General features: G+C 46.3%; 1 protein-coding gene across 2 annotated transcripts in view; it reads left to right on the top strand.

The window, feature by feature from the left end:
• COL22A1 (collagen type XXII alpha 1 chain) overlaps nucleotides 1-14,671 on the top strand; it is a 483,118-nt gene that overhangs the window by 417,009 nt on the left and 51,438 nt on the right. For both annotated transcript variants that reach the window (XM_068238069.1, XM_068238068.1), the window contains exons 48-50: nucleotides 2,863-2,916; nucleotides 7,021-7,074; nucleotides 7,158-7,211. In XM_068238069.1, the coding sequence (XP_068094170.1) occupies nucleotides 2,863-2,916; nucleotides 7,021-7,074; nucleotides 7,158-7,211 (162 nt within the window). The remainder of the gene's footprint in view (nucleotides 1-2,862; nucleotides 2,917-7,020; nucleotides 7,075-7,157; nucleotides 7,212-14,671) is intronic.

Genomic DNA, 14,671 nt, shown 5'->3' with positions numbered 1-14,671 from the left:
GCCTTTTCTAGTTGCACTGTCTCTGTAATAAATCTTATCTTCTTTTACTCTGTTGGCTCTGTCGGGCTCAGGCTGGAATGTGTGGAATGTGCAGCACTGCTTGTGATAGGCAGAAGCTTTACACACCCTCTCCAAGCTCTCCTCTCAGCCTATCGCATGCTGGTTAGCAGCCATGTCTTTTGTTTGTAAACACTGCCTAAAAATGGCAATTACAAGCCAGAATTGTAGCAGGGAGTGGCAGAAACAGCACAGAAAGGCCCAGGAGAACATAATGAATAGATTGGTTTGCTTTTTAGAATTTTAGAGTACAGATTCTTTTTAAAGTATACCAAATCACAGGAGGGCCATTGGGAGATTTTCTTTAATTTGTTTTGTTAATAATAACTGCAGCTTGATAATTATACTTTATAATAGTAGCCATTAGCTCAAAAAGAGTCCAATCATCAGTCCCTGTCTAGCTCCTCCCTGCTCAGGGTGAAGTAAAGCGTTAACCCATACTTCACCGTTTCCTGTGGCTTTATGAAAGGGTTAAATAAGAGCAGTGAAAATGTTTGTTAATTCTAGACAGGGCAGGGTAATGAGAGATATGTGTCGCTTTTTAAACACTCTGGGGAGGGTGTTGGAAGGATTAAATGATATATTACACTGAGCAGAGTGTAACTCTACAGAAAATTATAACTTCAGTGCTGGCCAAAAAAGTGTTAATCTCTCAGCAACAAAGGGAGAAAGTGGGTGGGATGAATAATAACGCTGTGCTGAGGAAGCAACTCCCACTCTACTGGCATCTCCGTTTTTTTAATCTCTGAGTCAGGTAACTAACTTTTCCAAAGAGAACTGCTGCAGCCATAAAATAAGAACATTGTTTGTGTAAAGGCTTAGTGTCCTATCCTGCTTTACTTACAAAAAGAACATTGGGATGTTGGACTAGGATTTTAACTCGATCATTTTTACAACACATATATCGGGCCTGATCTAATTCATTTTTTCTCCTAAGTTTCTCCCAGGAGATATTTTTTCATCTTCTTTTTAAAATAAGTTTTTAGCACTTGCAATTAGAAAAAAAAACTACCAAAGAGTAGGTGAAATAGTACTGTCAAAATTACTCTGCATATTTTCCTGCTTGCTGGTGGCTTACAGCAACCCTGAAGCAAGAAGAAAAGAAGAAGAAAAATGAGTGAAACAGATGATCAATAGAACATTAGTAGCAAAGAGAAGAGTTTCATATTTGTATTTTCAGTTATATAGCTTAATTTTAATAACATTGAATCATTCCATCACAGTTGCAGTTTTAAAACCACACTCTGTCTTTTAAACTATAAAACAAAGCAGAAATAATGACCTTTTGAACTTTCCTGCAGTAAAACCTTATCTCAATCTGCCTCTCACTGTTTCTTGGCTGTTTTTAAAGAGATTCTGAAGCGAGTATCAATTTGTATCAATTTACTTCTTTAACAGGCAGTAATGTTAATCAGTATAACCGCTGCTAAAACGCCGATATCCCATGGCAAAACGAGGGGTCTTTACCCCCCAAATCCCCTCTGTAAGTTGGGGGGGAGCTCTTCCTGAAGAGCCAGAGCTAAGCCCTGCAGCTCTGCCTCTCAGCGCGTCTGTCAGCCCGGATCGCCGCCTCTCCCCCGCCCCTCTCAGTCTTTCTTCACAGAGAGGGGCGGGCATGGAGGCAGAGCTGCAGCTCTTGGTCGTAGATTTTGCTGCTGCTGGAGGCAGGGCTAACGGCCACGGCCCTGCCTCTCAGCGCGTCTATCAGCACTGATCGCCGCCTCTCCCCCGCCCCTCTCAGTGAAGGAAGACTGAGAGGGGCTGGGCGAGAGGCGGAGATACGCGCTGACAGACGCGTGTAAGGCAGGGCTGCGGCTCATAGCCCTGCCTCACCAGGAAGAGATCCCCGCAAAGAACGGAGGGGATTTGGGAGGTAAGGGACCCCCGTTCAGCCGCGGGATAGTGGCGTTTTAGCAGGGGCACACATGCCCCTGCTGAATATAAGAGCTGAAGCGAGTTTTATTATCGCTTCAGACTCTCTTTAAGTGCTTCAGAAAACAGGACTGTATTGGACAAAGTAGGTAGAATAGTTGAGAGAAGCTCTTTTGCCCAGATAACAACTGAAGTTTTTTAACTCTTCATGTACTGGGAAACGTTATGAGACTCTTTTCTTTGCTGCTAATGTTCTATTTCGTAGCTGAACTACACATACAATTTATTATTTTATACGTTTATTTTCGTGCCAGGTTTTTTTTAAAGATGCATTTTATTGATAAGATGGGAAAATATCTATTTGGAGAAAAGTGAATTACTGTCTGAATCATTTTTCTCTTGTACAGTTTCTATTCTGGCCTTATAGCGTTTATGATCACTCTTTGGTTTGACCTTGCTAAAATTGATTGATCAGAATCTGAATAAATTTTATTTGGCCAAATCAGTATTCTCTGTCTTCTCTTGAAGGGGGTAATTGTCCTCAGAATGCGCCAGGACAATTGACCCCATTATATTGGAGAAAAGCCCTGCTTAGGGAATATTGTATTCTGTTTGCTGTTCCTATGTATACTATTGTGCCATTGTTGAGCATTCTGTAGTGTATTTGGTATTTGTGCCTTTGCTGACAACATTGTCCTTTTATTTATGTTTTTTGTTTGAGTTTTTTTTTTTTTCTTTTTTTGGGAGGGGGGATAAATTGTTAGGGTTATGTTTTTTTTTCTCCCGTCCTGATTTTTTTTTTTTTGTTTGTTTTTAATTCTTGTATTCCTATTTTTATTATAGCAAAAATAAGTATAACAATAGACAAGATGCCTCCGTCAATGATAACATGTTCCTTATGTTTTGTTCTTAACATGTTCTTTATGTTTTTAGGGCAGTAAAGGAGAACGCGGTGCTTATGGAGAACCCGGACCTAAAGGTGAACAGGTAATATGAAGATTCGCAATATGAACCAATGGCCCCCATGCTTGCATCATCTTATCGGTTATGCCACACACAGAGATCCATAATGGGCATAAATCGCCAGTCATTGGTACTAGTGACGTCACGTGATGGGAAATTCAGCAAGGTAGCTACTTGTCAGGCTTGTCTGGTCAATAACCACAGTTCAGACTGACCCAGAGCCCAGCCCATAACACCTGCGCAATCTCCTACCTAACACAATACTAACAATACCCTGCAGGCAGATGTAGCATACAGTCTGGCAGATAGCTAATCACTAGACAGAACCTGAATACTTAGCAATGCAATTTGGGCACAACAGATATATATATATATATATATATATATATATATATATATATATATATATATATATATATATATCAGTCAACTGAGGCCTAGTGGATAAGGCTATCCAGACGAGTGAATTCAGAGGCAGGAGCTCCAGGAAGCAGTAAGCAGGTCCAAGATAGGAATCATAGTCACAACAGGCCAAAGTCAGTCCAGGCAGAGTTCATGCAATCCCATGTCCAAGCAAGGGTCAATACAGGCAGCAAGCAAAGCGTAGTCCAGGTACAAGGCAAGGTTGGCAACAGGAATCCAGCAGGTATAAATGTGGTCAGTTAAAGGCAGTAGTCGGCAACAGGAATCAAGCAGAAGTTAAGTGTGGTCAAGGTACAAGGCAGTAGTTGGCAACAGGAGTCAAGCAGAGGTATATCTGGTATCTGGAAACTTTCTCTACAATGAGTTACAGCTCCCCTGAGCTGAACAGAAATTAGGGATAGGGTAAGGAAATCGGGCAGAACAATGGTCTCAACTCCAAATCACTCAGCGACATGACAAGGAGCCTGCACACATTAGATTTTTGCCAGAGACTGCCCCTTATAGCAGTCTTGAATTTTCCAAGAACTTTCTAGCGGCAGTCCAGCCATCTGATATTCATCATTCTGCAGATCTTACTGCGCAGCATTCTTTGCTGACGATAAATGGTATCAAAGGACGCCTCATCTGTTTACAGATGTTTGTACGAGTTGATGGACTCTGTCACCACTCTTACAAGTCAATTCTCTCCTCTGTCCCTTTTCCTTGAGGTGTTTATAGACCACAGAGTCCTGACCTGAAGAGTTAGCTCTGGTTTGCTTAGGTTCCCCCCATGTATAAATGTTTGCACTTCTCAGTACACCACTTTCACCAGTGGGTTTTCCATGTGATTGGAATCAAACTGTATGTTGACTAATGTGAAATCTTGGGTGTCTGGAATACCGGTCGTTCTTCTAGAAGAAGTAAAACACAAGCAGGAGAAAGCAGGGGCCCCTTATTTGGTAGTACGGTAAAGGAAAGGTACTCACAAAACTGGGTTGAAGAACGACAACGTCAGGTTTCAGCTTGAGAATGGTCGAACCGACCACCAAGAGAGGGTTTACTTGCTTCAGTGTCATTGGGTGAGCTTCAAAATATAGGATAGTAGGTGGGAAAATGTAAAACAATTTCCAAGCCACAAGGCAACCCCCAAGGGGGTTTACAGGTGTGACACTGGGAGGGAGGTGCCCTGCCCCAGACTAAGTACAGTGTTTTGAATGCATTATTTTTGTTATATTATAATATTATTTAATCCTGGTTTAACCACTTGCCGACCGCGCACTCATACCGCGCGTCGGCAAAGTGGCAGCTGCAGGACCAGCGACGCAGTTCTGCGTCGCCGGCTGCAGGCTAATTAATCAGGAATCAGCCGCTCGCGCGAGCGGCTGCTTCCTGTCAACTCACGGCGGGGGTCTCCGTGAATAGCCTGCGGGCCGCCGATCGCGGCTCGCAGGCTAAATGTAAACACAAGCGGAAATAATCTGCTTTGTTTACATTGTACGGCGCTGCTGCGCAGCAGCGCCGTAAGGCAGATCGGCGATCCCCGGCCAATCAGCGGCCGGGGATCGCCGCCATGTGACAGGGGACAGCCTGTCACTGGCTGCACAGGACGGATAGCGTCCTGTGCAGGCCAGATTGCCAGGGGGGACAGGGATGAGAGGGAGGGGGGGAATTTCGCCGCGGAGGGGGGCTTTGAGGTGCCCCCCCCCCGCAACACCCAGGCAGGCAGGAGCGATCAGACCCCCCCAGCACATCATCCCCCTAGCACCTGCACCCTGATCTGTGCTGGGGGCTGCACAGCCCACCCAGCACAGATCAGCTAAAACAACGCTGGTCCTTAAGGGAGGGTAAAGGGTGGGTCCTCAAGTGGTTAAAAGAGAAACTCCAACCAAGAATTGAACTTTATCCCAATCAGTTTCTGATACCCCCTTTTACATGAGAAATCTAGTCCTTTTCACAAACAGACCATCAGGGGGCGCTGTATGACTGATAGTGTGGTGAAACCCCTCCCACAAGAAACTCTGAGGACCGTTGTACTCCTGGCAGTTTCCTGTCAGTGAACCCTGTTGCATTGTGGGAAATAGCTGTTTACAGCTGTTTCCAACTGCCAAAACAGCAAGCAGCAGCTACATCACTTGCCAGCAGTAAAAATGTTACCATGTAATAAATGTCAGAATGTAAATCAGGGATTTAAAAGATTTTACAATGGGCAAACACTGACTAAATCATTTATACATAATTATTGTAAAAATGAAGCACTTTTTTTATTACATTATTTTCACTGGAGTTCCTCTTTAAGGGAAGGTTTTTCACGCCTTTTAAATTGTTTGTACTAATTTTATACATTCTTTGGGGCATTTCCCTCCCAGTGTTACAATGTGAAATGTGATCAAGATTGGAGAGTTCTATGGTGCGCTTATCAGTCACTGCATATTATAGTGATAGTCTAATCAGGGAGTTGTCTATCCTACTGGGCTGCTATTGGTTTGTGTGGGCTACCGCAGTGTACTTTGTTAGCACATATATATAGCAGGGAACTACGCGTAGTTTTATGCAATTACGCTTCACCTAATGACAGCTTTGAAATAAAATATTCGCTTCGTATGCATTTCGTACAGTACGCGTTAAAATACGCAATTACGCATAGTGCGAAATGTAGTGTATGTGGATGCTTATGCCCGTATGCAGAAAATTTTACGTATTAATTCCTCTTTAAAGCGGAACTGTAAATTCGCTGAAATCAAACAGTTTCACTTACCTGGGGCTTCCCCAAGCCCTCAGCAGCCGTCCTGTCCTGCGCCGGTGCTGCCTGAGCCTCCGTTCTCCAGCGCAAGCTACTTTCGTTGCCGTCGACATGTAAGTGTCCCAGGTAAGTAAAACTGGTTTCAGCGCATTTACAGTTCCGCTTTAAATGCTTACACTGGAAACTCTTCTATGGGTACATTCCCCTTTCCAATGCGTAAATTTGTATGCATACAATCGCACGCGGAAAAATAGACGTGAGTAACGCATTCGTAGCAATACACATGTTAACTACGCATAGTGGGCGTAAGCTATGCATAGCGGTAAATTCGTAAGCGTAGTTTTGAAACTTTACCTAAGAACTACGATGCGTAAATTCGCACTGCCGTAGTTTCTGCTCATCCCTGATATATGGGCCCTGGTACATGTCACTAATGGTGTATAATTTATATTCTGATAAGAGAGAGAGAGAAAACCAATCTTGCACTGCTCCAAGGTTTTTAATTGGTCAGTTCAATCTTCATATACATGTTCAAACAGAGCATTCCATCAATGTAAAAATTCTGACATACCCTTCAAGTCCTGGCTGTGGGGCAATGTGGGGGCGGCAGCGGCCTGCCTGACGACCGTTTCGCTCAGAGGAAGCTCGTACTGAGCGAAACGGTCGTCAGGCAGGCCGCTGCCGCCCCCACATTGCCCCACAGCCAGGACTTGAAGGGTATGTCAGAATTTTTACATTGATGGAATGCTCTGTTTGAACATGTATATGAAGATTGAACTGACCAATTAAAAACCTTGGAGCAGTGCAAGATTGGTTTTCTCTCTCTCTCTTATCATTATATTGCATCTACTTTCTACGATCTGAGCACGCTAAAGGTGATACCCTGTACTCCAATACCATTAAGTGGAACCCTCCCCAGTAGTGGATATCCACAGTGCCCACCCGTTTTAAATCTATGTACCAGTAAAATTTATATTCTATTCCAGGGTCTTCCCGGCAGGCCAGGCTTCCCCGGATCTCCTGGTAATCAAGGCTTACCTGTAAGTAACTACAGTAGGTCTTCAGAATTACAGTAGGGTTGTTTTCTCCAGGCTTCATAGTAAGTGCATCATTTCTTTTACAGGGACCTGAAGGGCCAACTGGACCCACGGGACCTCCTGGCCCCACAGGAGAGGCCGTAAGTATAATAGTGTACAAACATTTTATTAATCCTGATGTCTTTACAGTGAAGAGTTCTTGGCTCCTCTGAACACTCATCATGCACACACACTAAGGGCTCGTTTCCACTATTGCGAATACACATGCGTCCAACGCATGCGGATCCGCACATGTAATGCAAGTGGATGGGCCTGTTTCCACTGTAGCGTTGTTGAGGTGGGTTTTTTTCAGCAGGGAAAAAACGCACAAAAGAGCCGCATAATTCGCCTGCGAGTGGAATGCATGCAAATCGCCGCTAATGTATTTAATAGGGAATTCGCATGCTGTTTTGGTATGCGAATTTTCATGCGAATTCGCATGAAATCAATGGAAAAGCACACCGGCATTGCCATGGTTAAATTCGCATACATCGTCATCCATGCGAATTTTCATGCAAATTCGCAAGCACACGCATGCGAAATTCGCATCCGCGTGCGTATTTTGCCGCAGCGATTTCGCAACGCAATAGTGGAAACGAGCCCTTAGGCCTCTTTCATATGGGAGGGTTAACTCTCCTCATGACACAGCTCAATCTCCAGTCTGCCAGCAGGAGTCTTAAAGTGGCCACTAATGGTCCAATTTCTAGCAAAAATCCTTCGAGCGATCAGAAATTCTGATCGGCCGAAAAATCGTTCACTACACCATCAACTAACCAATCATTGCTTCCTATCTATCACGACCACCAAGAAAATCCAAATTTTCGTTCGACGAAAATTCATTCGGGCGACATTTTTTCACTCGTTCATAATCGATTGTGTCCACCAATGGAGATTATTTACAACCAATCCGATCAGAATTTCTGATCGCTCGAACGATTTTTCGCTAGAAATTGGACCGTTAGTGGCCAGCTTAATGCAACCCAACAGCAGTGTTTCAAAGTGTGGTTACCTGGCAGCAAAGAACCGCCTTATATCACATCTGAGTTCAGCTGTGGCCACACCCAGCTATGACTCCATGTGACAGAGACCCGTGTCGAGCGCTTGCAATGAAATGCATGTTTTTCTTTTTTCTTGTAATTGTAATCCTTGTGATTCGGGTTTCATCCAGTGCACTTTCCCCTGCGTGTGACCATTGTCAACATGCACACAGCCTAATATCACTTAGCTGTACACATTTCAGTCCTAATAGTGGAGAAAAAAATGATGCTGTGGAGGTTTAATAATCCTTTTCTGTACAAAAAAAAAAATAGAACTTATTTTGTAAGTGTGTATAAATGACTCCAATTATAAAATAAATTGAAACCTCAATCATTTTCAATCAGCTTTAATGTCCATTTATTATGAGTAATAATTGCAGTGGTCCAGGGGTCATATCGCAAAGACAAATCCAATTATAAAGTTTCATTTTAAATCAGGCACTTTTTTTTGGAGTGAAGTTCGGTATAAAAAAAAAGTTAAATTAATCAACAGACAGAGGCGTAGCTAGGGCTTTCAGCGCCCGGGGACAAATACTATTAATGCGCCCCCTAAGGTGAAGGCTGCGGCGCATGCACCGCCAAAAAGGGGCGTGGTCACATACAATGTGAGTGTGGTTATGGGTGGAGCCAAATGTACAGGAAGTTAGCAGGTTCACGCTCACCCACCCTCCCTCAGTATGTACCTTCCAGCATGTTCCAAGACAAATTCAGCAATCATGAGCCCCCCCCCCCCATCAAGACAAATTCAGCAATCATGAGGCCCCCGACAAGACAAATTCAGCGATCTTGAGGCCCCCAACAAATCATGAGGCCCCCAACAAGACAAATTCAGTAACCATGAGGCCCCCAACAAGACAAATTCAGCAGTCATGGAGTACATAAATAGACAGCATTTCACATAAATAGGCAGAATGCCCCCTTAATATGGTAGACACCTCTCACCTGGCAGCAGTTCCCCAAAATACACTCAATCCGACAGCAGTGGTTCCCCAAAAATAGGTAGCCCCAGGTCTATAGATGTCCCCAGAATAGGTGGCCAGCAGTATAGATGTCCCTAGAATAGGTGGCCAGCGGTATAGATGTCCCCAGAACAGGTAGCCAGGAGTAGAGATGTCCACAGAACAGGTAGCCAGGGGTATATGTGCCCAGTATATGTAGCCAGGGGTATATGTGCCCAGTATGTGTAGTCAGGGTTATATGTGCCCAGTATATGTAGCCAGGGGTATATGTGCCCAGTATATATAGCCAGGGGTATATGTGCCCAGTATATATAGCCAGGGGTATATATGCCCAGTATACGTAGCCAGGGGTATATGTGCCCAGTATATGTAGCCAGGTGTATATGTGCCCAGTATATGTAGGCAGGGGTATATGTCCCAGTATATGTAGGCAGGTGTATATGTGCCCAGTATATGTAGTCAGTGGGTATATGTCCCAGTATATGTAGTCAGGGGTATATGTGGCCAGTATATGTAGGCAGGAGTATATGTCCCAGTATATGTAGGCAGGGGTATATGTCCCCAGATTAGGTAGCCAGGTGTCCACTCAGCAGGAGGGGAGAAGCGCAGTGGAGGGAGAGCTATGGGGACAGTGGGGAAGGGCGGACATCTCCCCCCCCCCCTTCCCTCACCTTAGGGGGCTCTCCCTCCCTCGCTGTCCCCTCCACAACTAATGTCCGGGTGGCTGGCAGCGGCGGGCGGAACGTACCTACGTCTCGTCGCAGCGCGGGATGGATTTTCCACTTCTCTGGTCTGGTCCAGACCAGAGCAGCAGCTGCAGGACCCGAACTTCCGGCGCTGGAGCGAGACGGAGGTAAGTCCCGCCCGCTGCACCAGCCACCCGGACATTAGTTGTGGAGGGGAGAGTGAGGGAGGGAGAGCACTAAGGTGAGGGAAGGGGGGAGGAGATGGCCCCCCTTCTCCACCGCTGCTCACAGCTCTCCCTCTTCTCTGCGCTGCTCCCCTCCCCCCCCAAAAAAAAAAGCCCTGCAGCTCAGCTGGGCGCCCTTGGGGACCTAGCGCCCGGGGGCACGTGTCCTACCCCGACCCCCCCTAGCTACGCCCCTGTCAACAGAGCTTTTTTTTTTCCAGATAAGGATGGCTGCTAAAAGGGAAATTACACTTTCCAAATCTAATTTGCTCTGCAGGTAGTCCATCCACCCAGCAACAGAGCGAAACGTAACAATGTATACATTTGCTCACAAGGTGTTTTTTTGTTTGTTTGTTTTTTTTTACATAAAACCTTCTCCAAGCTTTAAAGTGTGCCAGAGACGAAGCACCCTCATGTATTTTACCATATATATCAGTGGGAACATTAGAGAAAACGCCTACCCTGCTCTCTGTTTCATTCTTCAGTGCTCTGCCTGCTTCTAATCAGCCCTGATAAAATCCCAGACTGAGCATTCAGTCTGGCTTTGCCAGGGAATGATTATAGCTGAGTCATTATAGCAGAGCCACAAGGGGGCAGGCTTGGGCTTGAAAAGACACCAGAGAAGACAGACTCAGCTATAATCTTTCTGTAGCAAAGCTAGACTGAGTTTTCAGTCCGGGATTCTTATCAGAGGTGATAACAGTCAGATTAAACAGAGAACAATGAAACAAAGAGCAGAGTAGGTGTTTTCTGTCATGTTTCCACTGATTTATAAGGTAAAATACAAGAGGGTGCTTCATCTCTGGTTCTCTTTAACCACCCTGGCGTTCTACTAAGATCGCCAGGGCGGCTGCGGGAGGGTTTTTTTTAAATAAAAAAAAAAAACTATTTCATGCAGCCAACTGAAAGTTGGCTGCATGAAAGCCCACTAGAGGGCGCTCCGGAGGCGTTCTTCTGATCGCCTCCGGCGGCCAAAAGTAACACGGAAGGCCGCAATGAGCGGCCTTCCGTGTTTTGCTTACTTCGTCGCCATGGCGACGAGCGGAGTGACGTCATGGACGTCGGCCGACGTCCTGACGTCAGCCGCCTCCGATCCAGCCCTTAGCGCTGGCCGGAACTATTTGTTCAGGCTGCGCAGGGCTCGGGCGGCTGGGGGGACCCTCTTTCGCCGCTGCTCGCGGCGGATCGCCGCAGAGCGGCGGCGATCAGGCAGCACACGCGGCTGGCAAAGTGCCGGCTGCGTGTGCTGCTTTTTATTTGAGGAAAATCGGCCCAGCAGGGCCTGAGCGGCACCCTCTGGCGGTAATGGACGAGCTGAGCTCGTCCAGACCGCTAAGGTGGTTAAAGGAAACCTGAGATGAAAGGGGGGAAAATTATACATACATTGGGCTTCCTCCAGCCCCTTCCAGGCTGATCACTTGTTTGCTGTCAGGGGCGTTGCTAGGGTTCTTAGAGATCTGGGGCACTTTTGGCCACTCCAGACGGAAAATGGGTGTGGTCACACACCAGAATGTGGGTGTGGTCATGGGTGGGGCCAATTTCACATGAACTTAACAGCGGTCTATGTAGGCCTGCCCAGCAAAATGATGGATAAAGCCCCATCTCCATCAATAGAAAAATGCAGCATATCACATAAATAGGCAGTGTCACTTAAACATAATGAGGCAGGGTTACCTGGCTCCTGTGCTGGCTGCTCTGGCTTTCTGCTGGGCGGGCTGGCCTGCCATCAGGTTATCTGGCAGTCCCCCCATAGCATTCCCTGACCCTGTAGTAGAACCCCTCTTATGCTCCCGTGGGCCTGCCATTGAGGCACCACAACTCCCAGCATGCCCCCATAGAGGATCCACAGCTCCCTGCATTCTCTCATAAAGGCATCACTGTGCCCAGCATTGCACCACAGCAGCTAGTATGCCCATGATTGATGCACCACAGCTCCCAGCATGCCCGCCATTGAGGCACCACAGTTGACTCTGCCTGAGATACATCCAGGGCACCCCAGAATAGATCCGGGGCACGTGCCACTGATCTTTGGGACTAGCAACACCCCTGTTCGCTGTCCTCCTAGGCCACCTGGATCTTCTGCTAGCTGCCCCATTCATTCCAAAAGTTGGGAGTACTGCGCCTGCACTGCCTGCCCACGCAAGTACTGACTGGTTCCAACTGGCAGACCTACTGGGCCACCTAGTGGAAGATTGAGGCAGCCTGTATGGGCAGAAAGTAATCTGCAGCACTGTATATAATAGAACACAGGGATATAGCAGACCTTTGCACAATATTAAATACAAGTAAGAAAGCATACTCCAGACCATTATCATTGAAAACATACTCCATTAACATTGCTTTGCAATCATTCAATGAGTGCCTCCCCCGCTGGTCACTCGCTCCACAGTTGCTCAGGACCAGGCAGCTAAAGTAAACAAAATGCCAGCAAACTTTTCACACGCTAGTTTTCTAACTCCTCGATTCTGACAGCAGCATCTCCTCCACTCATTAGCTATAAGCCAGCCATCTCCTTTCTTCCTGCTAGGCTTGAATTACCCGGTCTGTTTGGCTCAGCCCCGCCCCGCCCCGCCCCCCGCTCTGTGTCACAGAGGAGAGAAGAGGAGGGGCGCTCTCTATACGCACACAGGCAGGAGAGACTGGAGAACAGCGCAGCAGCAAGCTGAATACTGAGAAACAACTGCTGCCGTTCTCCAGTCGCCCAACACTGCCAAAGCACCCCCCCAGATGCTGTGGGGGGGGGGGACAGATGTACCCCTCTGACCCCCCCCCCTCCCTACGCCCCTGCCTGGGAAAATGGCATGGGAACTATTAGCCTGAAGGGGCTGGAGAGAGCCCCACGTATGTATCATTTTTCCCCCCCTTGTGTCTCAGGTACACTTTAAATTGTACCCAGCAACTTTCCAACCCCCCTCCCCCTTTCTCCCACCCTCCCTACAAATTAATTGATCAGTAAGGCTTCATCTTCTAGGCCACCTTTACTCAGCTGCCACAGACTGTGTTTCCACAAGGATATGCAAATTTTTGCATGCATCCTACAGCAGGGATAGGGAACCTATGGCTCGGGAGCCAGATGTGGCTCTTTTGATGGCTGCATCTGGCTCACAGTTAGGGATTGATTCTCTAAGCTACACAGCTCAAGCAGCACAGCTTAGTGTGGCAGCACAAGTAACGTTTTCAAAGTAGGCACACTACTGCTGTAGCATGTACTACTAACATACTCGCGCTACCCCGAAAAACAAAAGCTGCTCCAATTGTCTCACTCTGGACCCTGCCAGGTCCAGTGACTTTGTAGGATGAGTTCCCCGCACTTTGATTGGCCTAATAGGCTGCCTGTTAAGTGACAGGCAGCCTATTGGGCCAAAGTGCGGGGATCTTGACCTTCAAAGTGAATCAACCCCCAAGTCAGCTAGCTAATTATACAAGCGGTTAGTCGGTATTTCTCCTGTCTGGCTCTCGGTGGAAATTGCTGATGTTGATGAAACCCAAGAGAAGCTGAAGACATGTCTGACACTTCTGCTGCCCGGCAAATATATACACATCACCATGGCAACAGGGACATGAGCCCTCTGCTGCGCACTGTCCCAGTTTGAAACATACTGTATGGCTCTCACGGAATTACATTTTAAAATATGTGGCGTTTATGGCTCTTTCAGCCAAAAAGGCCCCTGACCCCCGATCTAGCGTCATTGATAATTGACTACAAATAACACATTTAACCTCCTTGGCGGTAACCCGAGTCAGGCTGACTCCGGGTAGAGAGGTATGCAGACTAGGGATGATCAGAGATATGCAAATTCTTCCGAGTTGATGCAAATGTATGCAACTTTTTATGCAAATATATAACCCAGGTTTAAATTGATTGGTCCTTTTTCAAGCTGCATATATTTGCATAAAACGTTGCATACATTTGGAAGTATTTGCAGCTCATTGATCATCCCTAATGTAGACACAGCGCTGCGTGGCAATGCTTCTAACTCAACTCTTTTTTTACTTTTTCAACTTTTTTCCACTCTGCTGATTGCATTGGCTCTTCGCTGCTCTCCAGCCGTCATAAATGATGTAGGCGCTTTGTTAGTTTGGCCATATTTGAGGATTTTGCACACATGACATTGCAGGGCGTGAGCTCTGTTCGGGCATGCACAGACATATGGGCAGTGTGACCAGGCAGTAGTACGGAGGCGCCAGAAGAGTAAAAACAACAAATTAAAAGGTTTTAAAATGAAGTGGGTAGTGGTGGACATACCCCTTCAGTGCAGACAATAAGGATGCAACATTTTTGCAACAATTTATTTATTTACATACTCCAGCAGGGTGCAGCGCGTTTTTGCGGGTATATCCCCCTTCCTCAGGCAATACAAGGGAGCATATAACTCAGTCTGTTTCAAAGTTTACCTTGACAGAGGCGCTAAACTTTGAAACAAACTTTGAAACAGACTGTTAGAGTTATATGCTCCCTTGTATTGCCTGAGGAAGTGGGATATACCCGCAAAACGCGCTGCACCCTGCTGGAACATGTAAATAAATAGATTGTTGCAAAAATGTTGCATCCTTGTTGTCTGCACTGAAGGGGTATGTCCACCACTACCCACTTCATTTTAAAACTTTTTCATTTGTTGTTTTTACTCTTCTGGCACCTCTGTACTACTGCCTGG

The sequence above is a fragment of the Hyperolius riggenbachi genome, chromosome 5, assembly GCF_040937935.1.
Source record: "Hyperolius riggenbachi isolate aHypRig1 chromosome 5, aHypRig1.pri, whole genome shotgun sequence".
In the NCBI taxonomy this organism is placed as follows: Eukaryota; Metazoa; Chordata; class Amphibia; order Anura; family Hyperoliidae; genus Hyperolius; species Hyperolius riggenbachi.
Note: the sequence above shows the minus strand (reverse complement) of the source record. Positions and strands in the feature narration are given on the sequence as shown.